This window comes from Marmota flaviventris, chromosome 4, assembly GCF_047511675.1.
Source record: "Marmota flaviventris isolate mMarFla1 chromosome 4, mMarFla1.hap1, whole genome shotgun sequence".
Lineage (NCBI taxonomy): Eukaryota > Metazoa > Chordata > Mammalia > Rodentia > Sciuridae > Marmota > Marmota flaviventris.
The window spans coordinates 139,602,411-139,622,499 of record NC_092501.1 but is presented as its reverse complement, the minus strand read 5'-3'; the positions used below and the strand labels follow the sequence as shown (position 1 = coordinate 139,622,499).

Here is a 20,089-nt window from a genome sequence, read left to right as displayed (position 1 = left end):
AACCCAGCCTACACCCAAATACATGCTTGTTTGTTTTTGTTTTTAACAGCTACTAAATATGTCCAGGGAACTGAGTGACCTGAAAAGAAATCTGAAGGAGGCCACCGCAGCCATTGCTGCGGACCCTCTTTACACAGAGGGAGCCTGGTCTGAGCCAACCTTCACGTCCACTGAAGCAGCCATCCAGTCCATGCTGGAGTGCCTCAAGAACAACGAACTTGGCAAAGCTCTACGGCAAATCAGGGAATGCAGGTCATTCTACCGTTTCTTTTAGAGATGGTTGAAGGAAATGAACACCTAATGGGGACTTTGTTATGGTTGGGGGGGGGACAAACAACATAGAAAGAATTTCTATGTATTTTATCTGTCTTATTTCTTACTTGCAATGCTGGTTTTCAGACCTTACACACTGAAAATACTGATGTTGATTCTGGTCATTTGTAGTTCCTAAAATACATTTCAAAGTATATTCTTATGTAATATAGAACTATAATTTTAGTCTGAATGTACTTTTGAGTTTTTACATCCTAACATTTTTAAATTGTCTTCACATTCATTGGAATGAGAATGCCATAACAAATGAGAGAAAGGTTATAAGAGTATCAGACTCCACTCTGGTATTTTTAAACTTTTGATATTTTTTAAATATCAAAAACATTATCCTAAAACTCATTATAGTGATATTTGCACAATTGATGGAGTTGTAAACAGTGTAGCCGGGTGACTTGTATGGTATGAGAACATCTCAACAAAGCTTCTAAGTAACATTCTTATACTAATGAAGACTCATAACTTCCCAGCTTTGTAACCAATAATGTCTCTAATCTGTGCTGTTCTTTCTTGACTGCAGAAGTCTGTGGCCCAACGACATCTTTGGAAGCAGTTCTGATGATGAGGTCCAGACACTACTGAATATCTATTTCCGTCACCAGACTCTGGGACAGACGGGTACATATGCACTGGTGGGATCAAACCAGAGCCTGACCGAAATTTGCACCAAACTGATGGAGCTGAACATGGAGATCCGGGACATGATTCGCAGGGCCCAGAGCTACCGAGTCCTCACTACTTTTCTCCCAGACTCCAGTGTTTCTGGCACTAGTCTCTGACAGGAGCCTCCCGTCCCCCATGGTTTCCAAGCTGGCGGTGCTGCCATGCTGGGGCGACGTCATTCAGTGTCTTCTCAGCCTTCACAAGGCTTGGACAGACTGTTCTCCCTCTTGTTACATGTAGGACTTTTTCTAAAGAGGATGGCAGAACTGCCAATATGTAGCAATACCATAAGAACCAAGGGAGCATAGGACATCTTGAGACAGACTCCACCTGTCATGCTGTGTGGCACAAATGTGTTTTCCTTTTACTGAGCAAACGCAACTCACTACTGAAGAAGTGACTTCCATTGCATACCAAAGCCGACGACACTGAACAATACCTTTCTAGAAGCAGTTTTAGATTGGCAAAAGTGCAATGTTTTCCTCATTTAAAGAGATTTATATTCTGAAACTTGTACATTCGTTTCCTTTCTTTTTCCTTTGACCCCCTCTTCACCCCCCCCCTTTTTTTTTTTTTTTTGGTGGGCTGAGAAAGGGACAGGCAGAATGAAGCTGGCCACTGAAAAATTGTAAGATGGTCAAAAGCCGACAGCCTGTGTATCTGAAAAGGGAATTGTAAATGGACTACAATTTAATGTACACTGTTATTTGAATACAATTACTGTATCTAAAAGAAGCTGCTATGAAGTACCTTTTTGTTGTTGTTGTTGCTAGGCTACTGTTTCTGAAGGCCCTGGATCTTTTTGCACCAGAAATGATCCAGATACTCTTTTTAAGGATCTTGGCTGCTTTTTACTAGAAGGTCGCTTTTATGAGCATATTTATACTACAGAAGGATGAGTGTTAATTTTAATTAACTTTGTCATTTTGTAGAGAAAAATTATCACATTATGAATTCCAAGTCTTTCACTTGTCACGCATGCATATTTTAATATCCATTTGGATAGCTGGAAGTGGAATCATAAAAGTAAACTATGAGTTGTCATTTTGTTTCTTAAGAATGTCATATTTTATTTATAATATACATGTAATGGGCCATTCTTAAGTTTTCTCCTTAAACTTAATGCTGTCAAGTGTTAGATGTGTGCATGTGACTCTGTTGCACATCAAAACATATTCAAAGTTTATCTATGTAACTTATTCACTCTGTAAATACATTTAAAGATTTTGTGATGTAATCTTGATTGATATTCTGTTCAGACATTTCTTTAGACTAAAAAGAAAAGACAAAAATACATGTTGACCTTGGATTTTATTTCTGGTTAATGAAAATATTTGCCTTTGATATACATTAATAGTTTTGCAGGTGGGCTGCTACAGTGACAACTCCAAGGGACACCATTTACATTTAGTATGTAAATGGCATCCATTGGGATTGTGTAGCAAAGGCCCTTGAAGCCAGAGGTAAATAGAATGTCTCTGGAAATGGGCACTAAAAGTCTTCCAACCAGTTCTCTCTGTAATCAATCAAAGAGAAAAATCAGAAAAGAACAAAGGCATCTAATTGTCCATAACCTGTCCTTTAAGGCTGACATCCTTAAAATTATAGAACAGATTTTATAATGAGTAGTAAATACTAGACTTTTTGTACTATCACTGACACCCCACTAGAAAAACAGGGATAGACAGAGAGCAATCTGATGAATACTGTCTTTCTCCTCACAAACTAACAACTTGCTTTACTGACATACAACTACTGAATCATTAATAGTAATTTTGTAGAAGTATCCTGCAGGAGGGAGTCTGACACAAGTTTTTGTTGTTGTTACCATTGATAAAATTATTAATATATTTTAAGAACTTTCTGGATGGCTGTAAACATTCTTTTGATAAGTTATTTTTTTCAACTGAAAGATAAATTTGTTGTGATTTGTAGAACAAACAACTGAATCATGATCACTCTGAAAAATACCTCATAAAATACAGGTTTCCGTGGGTAACAATAGCCACCTGTCAGTTTTGTTGGAAGCCACAGTACAAAGGACTGACTGGTCGTGACAGTTTGCCACCATGCCCTCTTCTTATCCAGCAAAGAACCACCACAATGGTTTACTCTGTTCAAAAGGATGTCAACAGTACATTGAATTCTGACATATTAGACTGCAGTCATAAGAAAAAAAATCAAGTTTGTCTTTTTTTTATTTTTGAAAAGAAATATGTTAATGTGAATTGGGTTTCTCTGCTTTTCCTCTATTTCTTCACTGTCTCTCCCTTGAATGGAGGTGGGAAGAATTGTGTAGGAAAGGAACCCCACCCCAGTTGAGCCCAGCAGTAGTTTTAGATCTTCCAATCAGGTCTCCTGGGCTAACATGCCCCACTTCACTTAGTGAAACACTAATTTTCACTACCTTCCTCAAGGCTACAGAGGTTGAGGTGCCAAAGGAGAGGGTAGATACCTAACTGATGCTTTAGTGATAAAATGCCTCCTCATTGCTCATTAGAGCCAAATGATGATACTTTTTACCCATTGGCATGATAAAGCAATCAAGATAAGCCTTCTCTAATAGACATAACTTGATTAAAATTATACTCTACTCTCTAAATATGGTGATTTCAAAAAAGCAACAAAAATTTTAGAGGCATCTGTATGTTTTACTTCCACCCACAGGTGAGAATGTTAAAAAAATGTGTTGAATCAGCTGTAAAATAAAGATGCTTTTAACTGTTAGCATCATACATATGTGCACATACAGATTTTAAGGCATCTGGTTCCAAGTTCTAACAAACATTGACCTTTTCAGTGGATTCTAGAAAGAGGGTACTGCTATTTATATCAATAACTTACACCTGCTTCCAGGTCACTGCCCAAACATAAAATTAGTGTCCCCCAGTGAATTTCATGGTTTGTTAATGTGTCTCAATAAAGCTGGTTTTTAAAGTATTTAATGCATTTACTTTGGATCAATTAATATTTGAGTATATATCAGATACAGATATTTATGGCATGCTCACTCTGGGGTAGCACCGGTAGAAGAGACTGCAGTTATCCAAACAGATATGGCCCTCTTCCAAGGAAGTTCATACTCTTTATTGAGGGAAGATATGCTTGGCCGTCTATGTGAGGTGTGATAAGTGCCATGAAAAACTGTAGAACAGGGACACATAGTAACCAAGGTGTGGTGCTATTTTAGGAAGGCTGCTAGAGAAACCCTTTCTAAGAAGGCGATACCTGAGTAGAGATCTGAATGAAGGACACAAAATGAACAACTAGGGGAAAAAGCATCCCAACAGGGAATCACAAATCCAAAGATCATAGCAGGAGCAGGATCACGTGGTTGAAGTCAGAAGCCAGCAGCTGGAGTGAAGAAGAGAGTTCAGAGAGGATTCTGTGGGCCATGAGAAGGACACAGTCCCTTTTTGGGTGATGTGGAAATCCATGGATGTCAGGGGTCACAGCAGTGACATGTTTTGACCTATGTTTTAATAGAATCCTTCTGTTTGGGATGATGAAAAACGTTTGAGTCAGTAATCATTATGGTTTAGATATGAAATGTTCCCTGAAAAGCTCATGTTAGGCAATGCAGGAATGTTCAGAGGTAAAATAAGAGATTGATGGGTGGTAATGGTAGGCAGGTAGGACATAGCTGGAGAACACAGGTCATGGAGAAATGCCCTTGGAGATTTTGTCCCTGGCTCCTGGTTTGGTTGTTCCTGCCCCCCCTCCCTCCCCCCCATCCCCCACCTCCTACCTCTAGTTAATAGCCTCCCTGTGCTGATCAGCTTTCCTCCACCACACTCTTCCACTGGGATGTTCTGCCTTATCTCAGATCCAAAAGAATAGAGTCAGGCAACCATGAACAAAGACTCTGAAACCATAAGCCCCAAATAAACTTATCTCCTCTTTGTGTGTGTGTGTGTGTGTGTGTGTGTGTGTATTGAGGAGGGTATGGGGATTGAACTCAGAGTCACTCAACCACTGAGCTACATTCCCAGCCCTATTTTGTATCTTATTTAGAAATAGGATCTCATTGATTTGCTTACCATCTCACTTCTCCTGAGGCTGGCTTTGAACTTGTGATCCTCCTGCCTCAGCCTCCCAAGCCACTGGGATTATAAGCATGCACCACTGTGCCTGGACTCCTCAATTGTTCTTGTATTTTGATCATGGCAACAAAAAGCTGAGTAACACGGTAGTTACTTACCTTATGGATATACTTACTGCAGCTGAATTGTGTACTTTAAAATGATAAATTTCATGTATATATTTGGCGACAGTAAAATTAATTCTTTTTAAGAAGGCTCACTTGAGCTGTTATGTGAAGAATAGACTGAGGTAGGGCAGAAGTGAAAGTTAGAAGGCAACTGCAACAGTGTAGCCAACGGGGGTGCTGGCCTGGGCAGGGAAGTTGCCATGGGGCTGATTAGGAGAGGACATATTAAGGAAACGTTTCAGAGGTAAAGCTGACGGGACTCACTGATAACACAGGGAATTCAAGACTTCAGAGATTCACCCAATAACTGAAAAGAATGAATTTGCCACTTACAGAGATGAGGAAGTGCACATTGGAATGTAGAAATCAAGACATGTTAACTTTAAGGTGGTAAGTAAATGGGTTGATTTGTGAGTCTATTGTGGGAAGAAGCCTGGGCCAAGGACACAGATGATATTTACAATCCTTGGGAGAAAAATAGGATGCTTATTTGTCTTGGTCAGTTGGAACAGGAATATCTCTTATAAGAATCAGTATACACAGAGCTGGGCTTGTGGCTCAGCAGCAATCGCCTAGCATGTGCAAGGCTCTGGGTTTGATCCTCAGCACCACATAAAAATAAATAAAAGTATTGTGTCCAAGTACAACTAAAAAATAAATATTAAAAAAAGGAAAAAAATTAGAAAAAAAAAAAGAAGAATCAGTGTACACTAGGTGTGGTGGCACATGCCTGTAATCCCAGAGACTCAGGATGCTGAGGCAGGAGGATCCCAAGTTCAAAGTCAGCCTCAGCAACTTAGCTAGGCCCTAAACAACTCAACAAATCCCTGTCTCTAAATTATTAATAAGGGCTGGGGGTGTAGCTCAAATGGTTAAGCACCCCTGTTTTCAATCCCAGTTATAAAAAAAAAAAAAAAGGGACTGTGTAGGCAATGGGTTTGAATCCTTAGTTGTATATGAGATCACCCCATGGAGAACTTGGGAACACTCAGGCCCCACTCCAGAGACTGACTTAATAGGCACAGGCTGTACTCAATACCCAATGCTGTTTAAAGTTCCCCAGGTGCTGGTCCTCAAACTTAAAATTGTCTCCACAGGATGCTTGTCAAAAGTGCAGCTTCTAAGAATCACAGCCTTTGGGACAGGAGTCCCCTGTGTTTCTCCTTTGCTAACAAAGGAATGAACCATCTTTTTCCTTTTTCTCAAAACCATGTCCTCCTTATTGGATTGGCATCTGGGACCAGGACGGAGCTTTTGGCAACAAACTTGGCAACCCAGATGGGACCCAACAGCAGCCCCCTTCTAGCTTTCTTGGGCAGACCTGGCTCTCCAAAGAACCCTGCTTCCATGCTGAGAATTCATGGTGCTGGCCAATTTGTTGAGAGCCAACTACAGTAGAGTTAGGAGACGGGTGAGTCTGCCTCAGGTCGAATCAGAGGTGCTGTTCTTGGGTGTAAAGGGAGGAACTGAGGGAGTCCCAGCAGCGGCGGAAGCTCCTTTTGCTTTAGGGGAACTCCCATCTTCTCTCCCTGAACAATACAGGTTGCTCCATCGTGATCCGCTTTGAGAAAAAGGAAACTGAACTTAGGAAAGTCGAGACAACTTTGGCCATTAGCATGACCGCTGCCCTATGTATGCCTTGTCCAGTCATCTGCCATCTGCCACTGTGGACCTCTGGACTGATCTAATGCTGAATGCCCTTAACTTTCCACATCTCCACCTGATAGAGAACAAGGACTTCAGGTTTCTTCCCCCAACTTCATCCCCTTTCAGCAGGAGTAGCTTGGAGAGGTTGTCACCCACTTTCCACAGAAATGGAAGCTAGAAATTGACAGTGGGGAATCCTAACAGGCTTCACTTGATGCTTTGACTATATCCCTGTGGCTTTGAAACTTACATGTTTTTTTTTTCTTTTACCCAACCTCCTTCTCCTTGACCTCCTCCCTAATCTTCTTTTCCCTTTTTCCCTGATTTTCTCTGACCTTCTTTTCCCTAATCTTCTCATCCCAGATCTTCTTTTCCCCGATCTCTCCTCCCTAATCACCTCTATAAAAGCCCCCTGTTCCTGCTGACTGGCAGAATCACAGCCTTTAGGACAGGAGTCCCCTGTTTTTCTCCTTTGCTAGCAGGAGGAATTAAAAAAAGAAAAAGAAAAAAGTGCAGATTCTCTAAGGTGGAGCCCTCTATAGATCATTTTGGTAAATCCATAGCAGGGTCCCCCAAATTGGCATTTTAATAACCACTAACTTCATAAGATCCTGAACTGTAGAATGTTCTTTTTTCTCCAGCACAGCTACAGTCATTTTTCCATGTAGGGTACTTCTACAGTCATCCTCCCGCAAACTGTCATTGTCTCTATTTTAAGAGCTTAAGCCACCTGCCATGGAGTTCCAGGGCCAAGAGGAGGTAATTCCTCCTTGCTTCCTCCAAAATTTCCAGCTCCTCTCTCCTTATTTCTATTTCAAAAAGTCCAGAGACTTTGAGATTCACGCCCCCCAGCTGTACTAACCATCCTTCCACCTCAGCTCCATCACCATTGTCCACAATGGCTGTGATCCTCAGCTATGAGTCAGAGAAGCTTATTAAAAACTTCAAGGTCCAGGGCTGGGGATGTGGCTCAAGCGGTAGCACGCTCACCTGGCATGCGTGCGGCCCGGGTTCGATCCTCAGCACCACATACAAAGATGTTGTGTCCGCCAAGTACTAAAAAATAAATATTAAAATTCTCTCTATATATACCTCTCTCTCACTCTCTCTTTAAAAAAAAAACTTCAAGGTCCAGGCCACACCCAAGAACACTTAAGTCCAACCCCAAAAGTATTATTCTGCCATCGGTAGTGTTCCATGGGTGACTTTAATTTGCAGGCATGGTTGAAAACTGCTGACCTAAAGTCTTACTGCCCACTCTGCTTCTTTATTCATGATTAACCTTTTCCATCTCAACTTCTAACATCATTTCAGGGATGTAAGCATACTCGCAGACAACCTATACAAAAATCATTTTCCTCCCAGTCTATTAACATTCTTATAAGAATATAAGTACCTTAGCCACCCAGCTTCATAGCTATCCCAAAACCTGTTCAGAGCAGTGAGTGTACCAGCTCCAGAATCTTACTTCCTAGCATCCCACTCAGGAATTTTTTCCAGTTCCCCTCAATTCTATTCCCCAACCCAAACAATTCTTCTGCATCATGAATAATATCCTGTGAACCTCACCTGTCTTCACTCCTCTTCTGAAGAACTTTCAATTTTATGGACCATTGGAATCACTCCCTTGCTGACATCTGCAAGAAATGCTTTACCCCTTTGTCTCGCTCAGATGGCCAGACCTGAAGCCTGGTTGAAGCCTAGATCTCTACTTTCCACACCTGCACTAGAAGGCTGAAGTGTTACAGTACTAGAATGCAACTGCCACCAAACCTGCCAGTAGCACCAGCAAGTCTCAAATGGCCCCAAATCTCAAAATGAGGTTAACACTATTAGACAATCTTATGATGCAAATTATGCCTGACCAGAGGCAAACATGGAGCTGCTCAATCTTGGATTTTCAGCTTTCAAACATTTGAGCCAAATAAATCTTTAAAAAGTACCCAGTTTCAGATATTTTGTTTTGGCAACACAAAACAAACTATCATCTCCTTTTGTCGTCACACAACCAACAAGAGACAGGCATTATCATCATACCCATTTTATAGATAGGTAAATTAAGATATAGCAAGCAACTTGCCCACATACATCTCCTAAATAGTGCACCCAGCAATTGAAATTAGGTAATCTGGCTCCAGAACATACTACCTAACTAGTATACCTCTCAATGTCATCTATCCCATATCTCAAAGCAGAAATGTAAGAGTCATTTATTTCTTCCGTCATTCATCACTACTCCTATACATTTCTGATCATCTTGAATTTACGGACTTTTATCCATCTCTATGGTCTCCACTCTTGTCCAAAGTATTCTGCTTATGTATTCATCAACTTCCTAACCCGTTTCCGTTCTTCCTTCCTACCTAGTCTTCCCTCATAGCAGTAACTGAGCTTTTTTTCTTCTTCTTCTTCTTGGAGGTGGTGAGGGAGTGGTCCAGGGATTGAACTCAGGAGCACTTGACCACTGAGCCACATCCCCACCCCTGTTTTGTATTGTATTTAGAGACAGGGTCTCACTGAGTTGCTTAGGGCCTCACTAAGTTGCTGAGGCTGGCTTTGAACTCACAATCCTCCTGCCTCAGCCTCCCGAGCCACTGGTATTACAGGCATGTTCCACCATGCCCATCTTGAGTTTTTTAAAGTAAGAATCTGAAGCTGGGTGCAGTGGCACATGTCTGTAATCCCTGCGGCTCGGGAGGCTGAGGCAGGAGTGTCGTGAGTTCAAAGCCAACCTCAGCAACTTAGTGAGGCACTAAGCAACTCAGTGGGACCCTCTCTCTAAATACAATACAAAATAGGGGTGGGGATATGGATCAGCGTTTGAGTGCCTCTGTGTTCAATACTCAGTACCAAAAAAAAAAAAAAAAGTCTGATGTTACTGCCCTACTGAAACCCCTTCATGGCTTTCTTATGCTTGCCCGTGGTCTTTGGATCCTATCTTCTTCAGCCCTATGTTCCGCATTAGCCCGAGGGAGCTCCCATTCCTGAAATATGCTAAATATGTGCCCCATCCTCTCAGGACCTTTATTTTTGCTTTTCTCTTGGATCAAAACCATCTTCTCCCAGCTCCCTTCATCCTACTGATGCTAACTCTCCTGTCGCCTCTTCCCAGACACAGTAAAAGGGTTACTCTATCTAGTACCGTGTTTCCTTCATGGCATGTAGAATCTCCTTTTGTTCTCACACAACCAAAAAGAGACAAACACTATCATCATCCCCATTTTCTCTCTCTGAATTTGGGAGAAAATACAAATGTAGTAACCAACAGCCTGGAGCAAGTCCTATTCCACTTGTGTTCAAATCCTGGCTCTACCCCAAGACCTCTCTGTACACCTATGAAAAAGGTATAATAGTTCCTATTTAATATTTTGCAACAATGTCTGGCTTATTCTAGGTGCGGATTCAGCATTCACTATAATAATGTATAACTGGAAGCAAGGACACTGCCCCTTGATCATCTCTGTATTCCCAGTGCTTAGAACACCAAGCTTATTTGTCAAATGAATGACTTTTTTCCTCTTCATTGTTCCCTTCACATAAATGACAGTCTCTACTTTTTACAGATGCCATACTGGTATTTTTACTCTGGGATCACCAATTAATTGACTTCATAGTCTAATTCATATGCATTTATTTTATTCTATTCACATTGTACAATTGTTATATAACCTACAAAAAAGTACAAATTCTAGTCCATTTTTCAATGCCAAGTCAGAGCCAAGTTGCAAAACAGGAAAACAGCACAGTAAGTTATAAGAGTTCACAAGCCACAGTGCCTGTCATATGATGCATTTAAAGCTGTAAATATTGCCACAGGAGAATTTCTTGTCTTTGCAGCGACCACACAGTTCCTGTCGATGAGGCCTCCTTAGATCAATGTGTCTTTTCTTTTGAGGACAGGAACAACGAGACTTTGAACAGGTCTTTAGAAAACAAGGAACAGTTTGGACACTAAATGATCAAATTAGAGTTTCAAGTGTAATCTTCAAATTGAAATGCTCCTTTTCACTACCCCAATCCCCCATATCTTCATCTTCGAGTTCTATGAGAAGCCCATGACCAACTGTACAAAACCACTTGAAACCCCTTTAAATGCCATACCTTTAAAGAGAATATTGAATGCCATGCATTCAAAAGAATATTGCTGAGTCAACCAAGATAACACAAAAGAGTTAAAAAGTTCTATAGAGTGCGTCTGTGTCATTTTGTATATGTAGCCAGGTGAGGGTGAGGAGCAGTAGTACATGGGTACTAAGTGATTTGATAACCTAAATGAGACCATTAAAAAGGCTAGAGCGATAGTTCTCATTTAGGGGTGATTTTTACCTATGAGGGGATATTTGACCAGGTCTGGAGATATTTTGGGTTGTTAAAACTAAGGGGAAGGGATATTCTAGAGAAAGCCAAATTCTTTTCTTCCCAGACATGCCCAATCTTATACTAAGATTTAATACAGTGCCTTTCAACCATTAACACATTCTGTTTTGTGATAAATAAAATAACTGGGGGCTGGGGTTGTGGCTCAGCGGTAGAGTACTTGCCTAGCATACGCGAGATGCTGGGTTCGATCCTTAACACCACATAAAAAATAAATAAAATAAAGGTATTGTGTCCAACTACAACTAAAAAAAAATTTAAAAACCCCACAAAGATCATCGATTTAAAAAAATAATAATTATGTTTTATGGGGACTGGCATATTCCCCCGGTCCACCTTCCTATCCCTGCCAACCACTGAAATTGATAATCACTGCTCTAAAGACTGCTCATATCCCATAGCCACACAGAATTAGTCAATATTTATCTTTTTATTTTTTAATATTTATTTTTTAGTTGTAACTGGACACAATATCTTTATTTTATTTATTTATTTTTATGTGGTGCTGAGGATCAAAACCAGGGCCTCGCACGTGCTATGCAAGCACTCTACCACTGAACCACAATCCCAGCCCCAATATTTCTTTTTATACTGTAAAAAGTATGCATTTTTATTTTCCAATCTTAAATATGATTTGTCAAATATAATGTATAATCACATTCTCTACTTAGAATTTTCTTAGAAGGAACACTCAAATAGCTAATATAGTATGCCTCACACTGTCCTAAGCACTTTATATAAATTAATTCATATAATTATCACAATTCCTTTTTAAGGGAGAAAAAGTTCAATAAAAAATGGTTTATCCTAAAGGTAGATGTCTGCTTTTGGCAATGGTAGATTAGGTAATTCTGACTGAACCTCCTGGACAACTAGAAAAACTGCGTTAAAAAAATAACTGCTTGGAAAATTATCAAAGCATTAAAGAAGCAAATCCAGAATAGAGGTAAACCTGACATATGGTAATGGTTTAAAAAAAAAAAAATCAATTCTGTCACACTTTTCTGGAAATGTTAAAAGGCAGGTTTCCTTCAAACTGTTTTTGGATTTTTTTCTCTCCTAATCTCAAAAGACCATAATAGAAAGTTACATTAATCATCTAATTCTATGATTTTTTTTTTTTTTTTTTGGACCAGGGATTGACTCCGGGGGTGCTTAACCACTAAGCCACATCCTTAGCCCTTTTTTATATTTCAGAGTCTTGCTAAATTGCTTAAGGCCTCACCAAATTGCTGAGGCTGGCTTTGAACCTGCAATCCTCCTGCCTCATCCTACTGAGCTGTTGGGATTACAGGCATGCATCATTGGGCCTGACCTAGTTCCGTGATTTTCTAAACACTGGAAGACACCATAGAATCCAATCACAGGTCTATTAGTCTAACCTTGGGCAAGTTATTCAATCTAATTGAATTTAGCCTTGTGACCTATAAAATATCAATAATATCTATTACAAAAGGCAAGTACAAACGATACTGCATGTAAAAGGTATCATGAAAGATAATAAGCTGAAAAGAGGATTAACAAATTGATGAGGCTAAGAGATATACCAGAGTAGAAGAGCCCTCCAAGCAACTCATACATTGCATAGGACCCTTTAAGGCTACAGCAGAAGAATAAGAACCAAAATTGACCCGCTGTCACAGGTGCTAAAGCTCAGCTTTAAAACAGCTCAACTTTAGTCTGTCTGCCTTTCATAAGCAAATATATATCCTCTCCAAAAGATATACTTCTAGGTGACAAATTATCATCATGGCTTTCACATCTGATACTAGCACTCAATCAAAAATATCCAGGTACATGAGGAGACGGAACATACTTGAAAATCAAAAGGAGAACAATAAATTCATAGGGGACTAAGTTAATGGAATTATCTGACACCTATTTTAAAGTAACTTACTATGTTCAAGGAAAAAAAGACTAACATTCCTAGCAAAGATCTAGAAGTTATTTTTTATAAACAAAAATTCTAGAACCAAAAAATATAATAACGGAAAATGATAACTCAATGAATAGGTTTAACAAATTGGAAAAAGTTGAGATAATTATAAATGGTGAATAGTAGAATAGATAATATCCTGTCGGAAGCAAGCAAAAACAAAGCAAGGAAAGTAGAGAAAAGAGTTTAAGAAACAGACATGAATATAGTATAAGGTCTAACATGTATAATTGGAAAAGAGGGAGAACGGAAGAAATAACATTTGGAAACATGACGATAATTTTCCAAAAGTGATGAAAATCTTCAAGCCACATATTCAAGGAACATTTTACAGAAACAAGAAGCAGGATAAATACACAAAACCCCAATAAATAGGCTCATTGTTGTAAAACTGTTATAAAAATATTTTAAAAGCAAGCAAATTTAAAAAAGGGGGGGATTACTTCAAGGGGAAATACAATGAAGCTGAGCAGCCAACTTCATAGAAATAATGAAATTTCAGACCTTTAAAAGTCACAAATACTGTCAACCTGAAATTTCTATACCAGCAAAAACTTCTTAGACATCCAGACAAAATAGAATTTATCATCTTTATGCCTGTACTAAAGAAAACATTAAAGTCTATTCTCCAAGTGAAAGAGAAGTGATCCCAGAAACAAACAAACAAACAAAAAATACAAATGACAGCAGAAAGGATAAATACATAGCTAGGAGATATTGACTTTGTAAAATAATATCTCAAAGTTGAAGATATGGGTAAAATTAAAATACACAACTGCAGCATATACATTAGGATGAAATGATATGGAATTTGAGAGTGCTAAATTCTTTGCATTGGCAAGAAGAGTTAATTTAGACTCTGATCAGTTGTGTTGCCATTTCTACAGTAACCACCAGAAGAACCTTAAGGAATGAATAACTACCAAGATAATCAATTGGAAAAAAAATTTTTTTTTTAAATTACTCCAACCAGGCACAGTGGTGCATGCCTTTAATCCCAGCTATTTGGGAGGCTGAGGTGTGAGGATTGTAAATTCAAGGCCAGCCTTAGTAACATAGAGAAACCCCGTCTCAAAAATTTTAAAAAGATCCTGGGATGCAGCTGAGTGGTAAAGGGCCCCTGGGTGGTGCAATCCTCAGAAAGGAAAAAAAAAGAAAAAGAAAAAAATGTGAAAATAAGGAAAGGGAGTATAGAAAAAATAGTAAGAAAATGTATTTAAACCCCCCCTTTTTTTTTTTTACCCCAGCACTGGGGATTGAACCTGGAGTACTCTACCACTGAACTATATCCCCAGCCCTTTCTCTTTTTTATTTGGAACAGGGTCTTGCAAAGTTGCTCAGGCAAGTCTCAAATTTGTTATCCTCATGCCTCAGCCTCCTGAATTGCTGGGATCACAGGCATGTGCCACCACTCCCAGCCTTAAACCCGATTTTATAAATATTTATATTAAACATAAGTAGACTAAGAATCTCAGACTTGGAAATCCAAGCCTTCAAAATTTTAAACTAGCTTTTAAAATATCATTTATTTTACCCAAATTATAGAAAAATAAATAAGTAGAGGATTTTATTTTAGGAAAAAAAAAAAAAACTTCTTGGGCTAAGGATAGCTCAGCTGTAGAGTACTTGCCTAGCATGCACAAGGCCCTGGATTTAATTTCCATAACAAAAATGTAAAAAAACTTCCCGATTACGAAAATAATTTTACACTTCTCTGAAAAGCTTGAAGACAGATTTCCTTAAGGCTGTTTTATATTATCCCTCACCCCAAACTCAAAAGGAATTAATAGGAAGTCAAGCTCTCAACTAGTTCTGTGACTTTCCACACACTGAAATATAGCATGGAATCCAACTACAATCCTAATAGTAACCAGTCTAACCTTGGGCAAGTTATTTACTGTTATTCAATTTAACTTTCTAATTTATAAAAAAAAAAAAAAATGAGAATGCCTATCACAAAGGTTAAATTACAGGAGAAAACACATGCTAAACACTTAGCCCAAAGTTTGGCACATAGTACAAGCTTAACAGTTACATATCAAAATACTTTATTTTAACTATAAACAGGATATTTCAGGAAAAACACACACATCATAAACACACCACATAAGACAACTTAAATTGTAAATCCTTCCCATTTTTTTCCACAAAGCATAAATTCTGATTTGCCTTTTATTTCTTTTTTCCTTTTATTTCTTTTTCTCAAATATTTAATCATAAAATTTCAAATATATGAAAACTTAACATTCCTATGCTAATATGCAGTTCCATTAAATCCTGACATTTTCCACAGAGGCTTCATGTTGATAAACAGAAACACAATGAAATTGTTCTGTGTGCTTACCTGACAGTGGATTGCTTCTACTCGATAAGGGTTAAAACTCTTTTGGCACTTGCAACAGAGTTGTTTGAAATAAACCTAAGAAGAAATTTGTTTGTTTGTTTAAAGTACAAGCTGATATAGGTATATATCTCCTAGGCTATTAGTTTTTTATTAAAGTAAGCCATTTCCTCACCTTGCTGTTATCCAACCTCTACCCTTGGGGTTTTAAGCTCTACTAGTGCTACTGGTCATCACCTTTCTTAATCTATGAATCTAATTTTCCTTAACTATAAAATTGGGATACTACTACTTATTCTTTTCTGACAACCACCCAATAACATACTTAATAGAGACTCAATAATAGAAAGTAGCTGTTATGATAGTTTTATTCATTGTGTAGGCCAAGCCTTTCTTCTGAATGAACCCCAACTTAAGCCACTTGACATGTTACATTTTCCAGTATTGCCCCACTTGAAATGTAAATTATTGTGGTTACCCATCAGTACCATTTTCTAGGTTTTGTGCATTTTCCTGTACAAAATTTCCTCCCTACTTGGTGAATTCCTCCCTTTTGTCCTCAAAGCCCTATTTGGGCATCAGGATCTGTCCCTCAGGTTAATCGTTGCCTCCTGTGGGATTACCACTTCCATGCAGTGAGTGCCACTGCTCACATCATCAAACTGCATTCTTGTCTAAATCACTCCTATCAGAATACATTTCTTGAGGATGACAACTGTGTTGTTCTTTGTATTCTACTGCCTTGGAATGTCTGAATTAAACCCATGGTTTTCCTTCTATCGAGAGAGGGGGCTTTTAGTTTAAAATTCACCTCCTGGGTCCAGTAAATGGCTAGTCTGAAAACACAAGTCTTCATTCAAGTCTTAGTGTGCCTCTTTTCCCTCTCCCTCCACAGGCCTTTAGTTAGAAAGGCCATATCTGCACATGCAACACAAACTCAGATGCTCTTATAAGTTAATGCAATAGACCCACTGTAGATGACTGCCAAATGAAGCCCATAGGCCAAGCAAAACAGAAGCCACTCAGCTGCATCCTGTTCTCATTCTGAAATGAGGGTCCATGATGACCAGAGTCTGTGATATTCATGAAAATCCAGAAATGCAGAACAGAATGTGAAGTCATTCCCAATCTCAATGTTGAGAATTAACTCCATTGTGGGTAGCGTGTACACAGTCTTAGCTAAGCAAATCTCTTTAGGAGTTTTCTACCTTTGTAAGTTATTTCTTTCATTGCCCCACCTTGTGGACAAACTGGAAATTTCCTCAAACTAGAGGCGAAATCTGTTCAAAATACACCAGCTAAAAAGTTGTTAGAGTCCCAACATAGACAAAAGTTCTTCTAAATAACCTGACACTTTGTCCAACCAAACTACCAAACCACATACAACACAAGGATATGGCTCAGGAACTGAGGTGGACCGTGGAATTTAGTTTGATTCAAACAGTCACTGAATGCTTACTGCATGCTTTGCACCCAGGACACCAAGATGATTGAGACAGGATTGTAAAGTCATCTTGCAACTAGAAACAGATCCTTCTTCCAACTGACATCTGTGCCCACCCCATTCTCCTGTCATATCCCATTTACTTTTACTTACCTTATTAGTTCCAGAAATGCACCACACATAAGCACTCTCCCATCTGGTCTTACAGTCTTTACAGTGAAAATAGCCATATTTTGGTTCCAAAAACTGAAAATAAGGGGGTGGGAGTCTTTTACTATATTTTGGAGGGAAAAAAAATAATTTTTTTTTTTTTTGCTAATTGCTTTGTGTAAAAATTTAAAATTACCTCCTTAACGTCACTTATATCTATGTCAATGCTACTACATTCATTTAAGGGCTTGTCTCTTAAGGATTACCCTAGGATTCTTCTTGCTGTTGTTGCTCATACTTTTCCCATTCCATTTTCCACCGTGCCACCAGCACAATCTCCCAAAATGAAACCTGACTTCATATTGCACAGAGTTGAATCTCTTGACTCCTTCCCAAAAGCAATAGTGGACAGATTTTTGGTTTTAAGTTAGGCTTGCCACCGTGTTTTAACAAAAACTTGCAAAACTCACAGACCACGTAAAACATGTTTTCAGAACTCCCTGACCAAATAAAAGGATGAAGCAAGAGAAGACTTTGCTCTTTTTGTCCCAGAAATGTAAGAGAGGAGAGGGAGGCAAGGGACTAAAGAAGAGGGAGGAGAAAGTATACCTGGAAGTTGGTCTTCCGGAGAGGCTCTGCAGCGGCAACTCCTGGCGCCTGCCTGTTCTTTCTTTCCCGAGGATACACTGCATCTTCCTGCCCCAACTCCTCTGGTCCTCGGAGTTCCTCCTGCCCATCATCTTCTGACCTTGGCGTTGATGGTGGCTGCTGGCTGTTCTCTGCAGGGCCTGAAAGCGCCTTGTTTTCCCCATCTTCTTCATCCTTCCGCAGTAGGCTCAATCCCCTGCTGCTGACCACTGGCAAATGTACTCCCCAGGTTGTCATTGGTTGTCTGTCCCAGGGGGAGCGGCTGCGCAGGGTTCGAGGCCCCAGGGAGCACTGCACGGACTTGTCCACCCGCAGGCTCACCTGCACACCCACTTCCTTGGTGTTGGCTTTGCACAGCCGTATGCTTAAGTTGGGGTTCATCTGGGCAAGAATGGCCTTAAGTTGAGCCCTCTTGTAAGGGTCCACGCAGTAGTCTGGGGCATTCGCTGGCACCAGCAGCCCTGGCCTGGCCAGGAAAGTAGGGGGACCCATGCTTTGCCTCCAGTCGAACTGTTTGTGCCCCGAGAGTGCCGGTTGGCCCAAAGGCAGTGGGTTTCCATAGCCCTGGTATAAGCCATAGGGAAGGCGGACAAAGCGCTCCATCCACTCACCAGGTGCTCAGACTCAATATCTTCCTGTGTTTAGTGTCCTTTCGCCTTCCACCTTTACTGGCCCCTTCTTTTTCCTGGTCAAGCTGGTTCAGGTTCATCCTTGGCTTCTCCATTTATTTCAGAATCTAACAGGAGCTGCTACCTATTACCCAAATTAAAGGAGGGCAGATGAACCTACCTGCAGAGATCTATAGCCACTTGATTCCTAATTGCTTTTCCCTAACCTCTTCAATTCACCATTCCTCAATCATTTTCAAAGCTGTTTTTCATTTCTGACTATTCACACACATACTTTAATTAGCAATTTCGTTCATTTATTCCTCTAGTGGCCATTTTATAGATCCCTTGTGCACTGTTGATGGAGATGTAAATTAGTACAGCCGTTATGTAAAACAGTATGGCAGTTCTTTAAAAATTAAAAATAGAAATTATCATCTGATCCAGCAATCCCACTACTTTGGTGTATACCCGAAGGAAATGAAGTCAGGAATCTTAAAAAGATACCTGCACTCCAAGTTCACTGCAGAATTTTTCTCAACAATCAAGCTATGCAAACAACCTGTCTGTTGACAGGTGAATGAATAAAGAAATTGTGATAGAATAGGGAATATCACTTAGCTTAAAAAAAAAGAAAATCCTGCCATTTCCAAGCACATGAACAAATCTTGAGGCATTATGTTAAAAGAATGAAATAAGACAGGTAGAAAGAAAAATTACTGCATGATCTCACTTATATGCGGAATCTAAAAAAGTCAAATACACAGTTACCAGAGGTCGGGAGGTGGGAAAATGTTGGCCAAAGCGCAAAGCTGCAACCCTGTGGGATAAATAAATCTAGAGATTCAATGTACAGCATGATAACTATACTTACTACTACTGTATTTATCCTGAAAATCTGCTAAGAGTAGATTTCTAGTGCTCTTTCTACATGTACAAAAAAGGTAACTGAGAGATGAATGTGAATTGCTTGACTTGCAGTAATCATATGTCTATGTGTACTAAAATATGTTGTACATATTACAATTTTTATGAAAAAATTTTCAAAAAATAAAGCATTAATAAATTAAATACAAATAGTAAGTTATCTGAGCAGCTGCACTAGAAGTATACAAGAAAGGAAGTATATTATGGTAGATCTAATGAATGTCAAATCCCTATTACTTCAGAACAAGGAACATAGTTATAGTGGTATGTTTATGAGAGAAAATATATTTCAGGGAGTGGTGTGACATACCAAGGGTTCTCATTAGTCCATTCCCAGTGAGACACCCATTTCCCTGCTCCCAGAAAAGGGTAAAAAAGCAAATTGTTTTCATCTGTGGAATAAATGCAGGTTTTTTTTTTTTGTTGTTGTTGTTTTCACTGCTATGTACTTAAGTGTATGAGATGAAACGGACTTGAATTCAAACCTGGGCCTTGTTACCAGGCAAGTTACTTAATTATTTCAATTTCCCAGTCCTGTCTGCATTAGCAAGGGATTCTGCTATAACTCAGGATTATTAGACTAAAAGTGATACCTAAATAATCAAATACAACCAAATTATTTTTTCCAGTATTGGAGATTGAACCCAGGGGTACTCTACCACTGAGCTGCAGCCCCAGCTTATTTATTCAAGACAGAGTCTTGCTAAATTGCTGAGGGTGGCCTAGAATCTTCCTGCTTCAACCTCCCAAATCGTTGGAATTACAGGCACGAACCACTGCATCTGGCTAAAATTTGCTCTTTTCCTTT

At 39.4% G+C, this 20,089-nt stretch overlaps 2 protein-coding genes across 9 annotated transcripts in view; one reads left to right on the top strand and one right to left on the bottom strand.

The window, feature by feature from the left end:
* Positions 1-3,933, top strand: part of Fry (FRY microtubule binding protein) — a 402,948-nt gene extending 399,015 nt beyond the window's left edge. For all 8 annotated transcript variants that reach the window (XM_071611568.1, XM_071611569.1, XM_071611564.1 and 5 more), the window contains 2 exons: positions 50-252; positions 851-3,933. In XM_071611568.1, coding sequence (XP_071467669.1) covers positions 50-252; positions 851-1,109 — 462 coding nt within the window. In that variant the 3' untranslated portion in view covers positions 1,110-3,933. The remainder of the gene's footprint in view (positions 1-49; positions 253-850) is intronic.
* Positions 3,934-10,629: 6,696 nt separating this feature from the next.
* Positions 10,630-18,349, bottom strand: Zar1l (zygote arrest 1 like). The gene is made up of 4 exons (XM_027928733.2): positions 17,708-18,349; positions 17,102-17,194; positions 15,508-15,582; positions 10,630-10,773 (listed from the first exon to the last, which is right to left on the bottom strand). The coding sequence occupies exons 1-4, from the start codon at positions 18,347-18,349 to the stop codon at positions 10,630-10,632; spliced, it is 954 nt and encodes a 317-aa protein (XP_027784534.2).
* Between the last annotated feature and the right edge of the window lie 1,740 nt (positions 18,350-20,089).

What these genes read in the sequence shown, in the direction of transcription:
- Zar1l (XM_027928733.2), bottom strand. Translation starts at nt 18,349, where the DNA reads ATGGAGCGCTTTGTCCGCCTTCCCTATGGCTTATACCAGGGCTATGGA. An exon ending in TCCGGAAGACCAACTTCCAG is followed by an intron (nt 17,195 to 17,707) that starts GTATACTTTCTC and finishes CCTTATTTTCAG; the next exon opens with TTTTTGGAACCAAAATATGG. An exon ending in TAGAAGCAATCCACTGTCAG is followed by an intron (nt 10,774 to 15,507) that starts GTAAGCACACAG and finishes TGTTTTCTAAAG; the next exon opens with ACCTGTTCAAAGTCTCGTTG.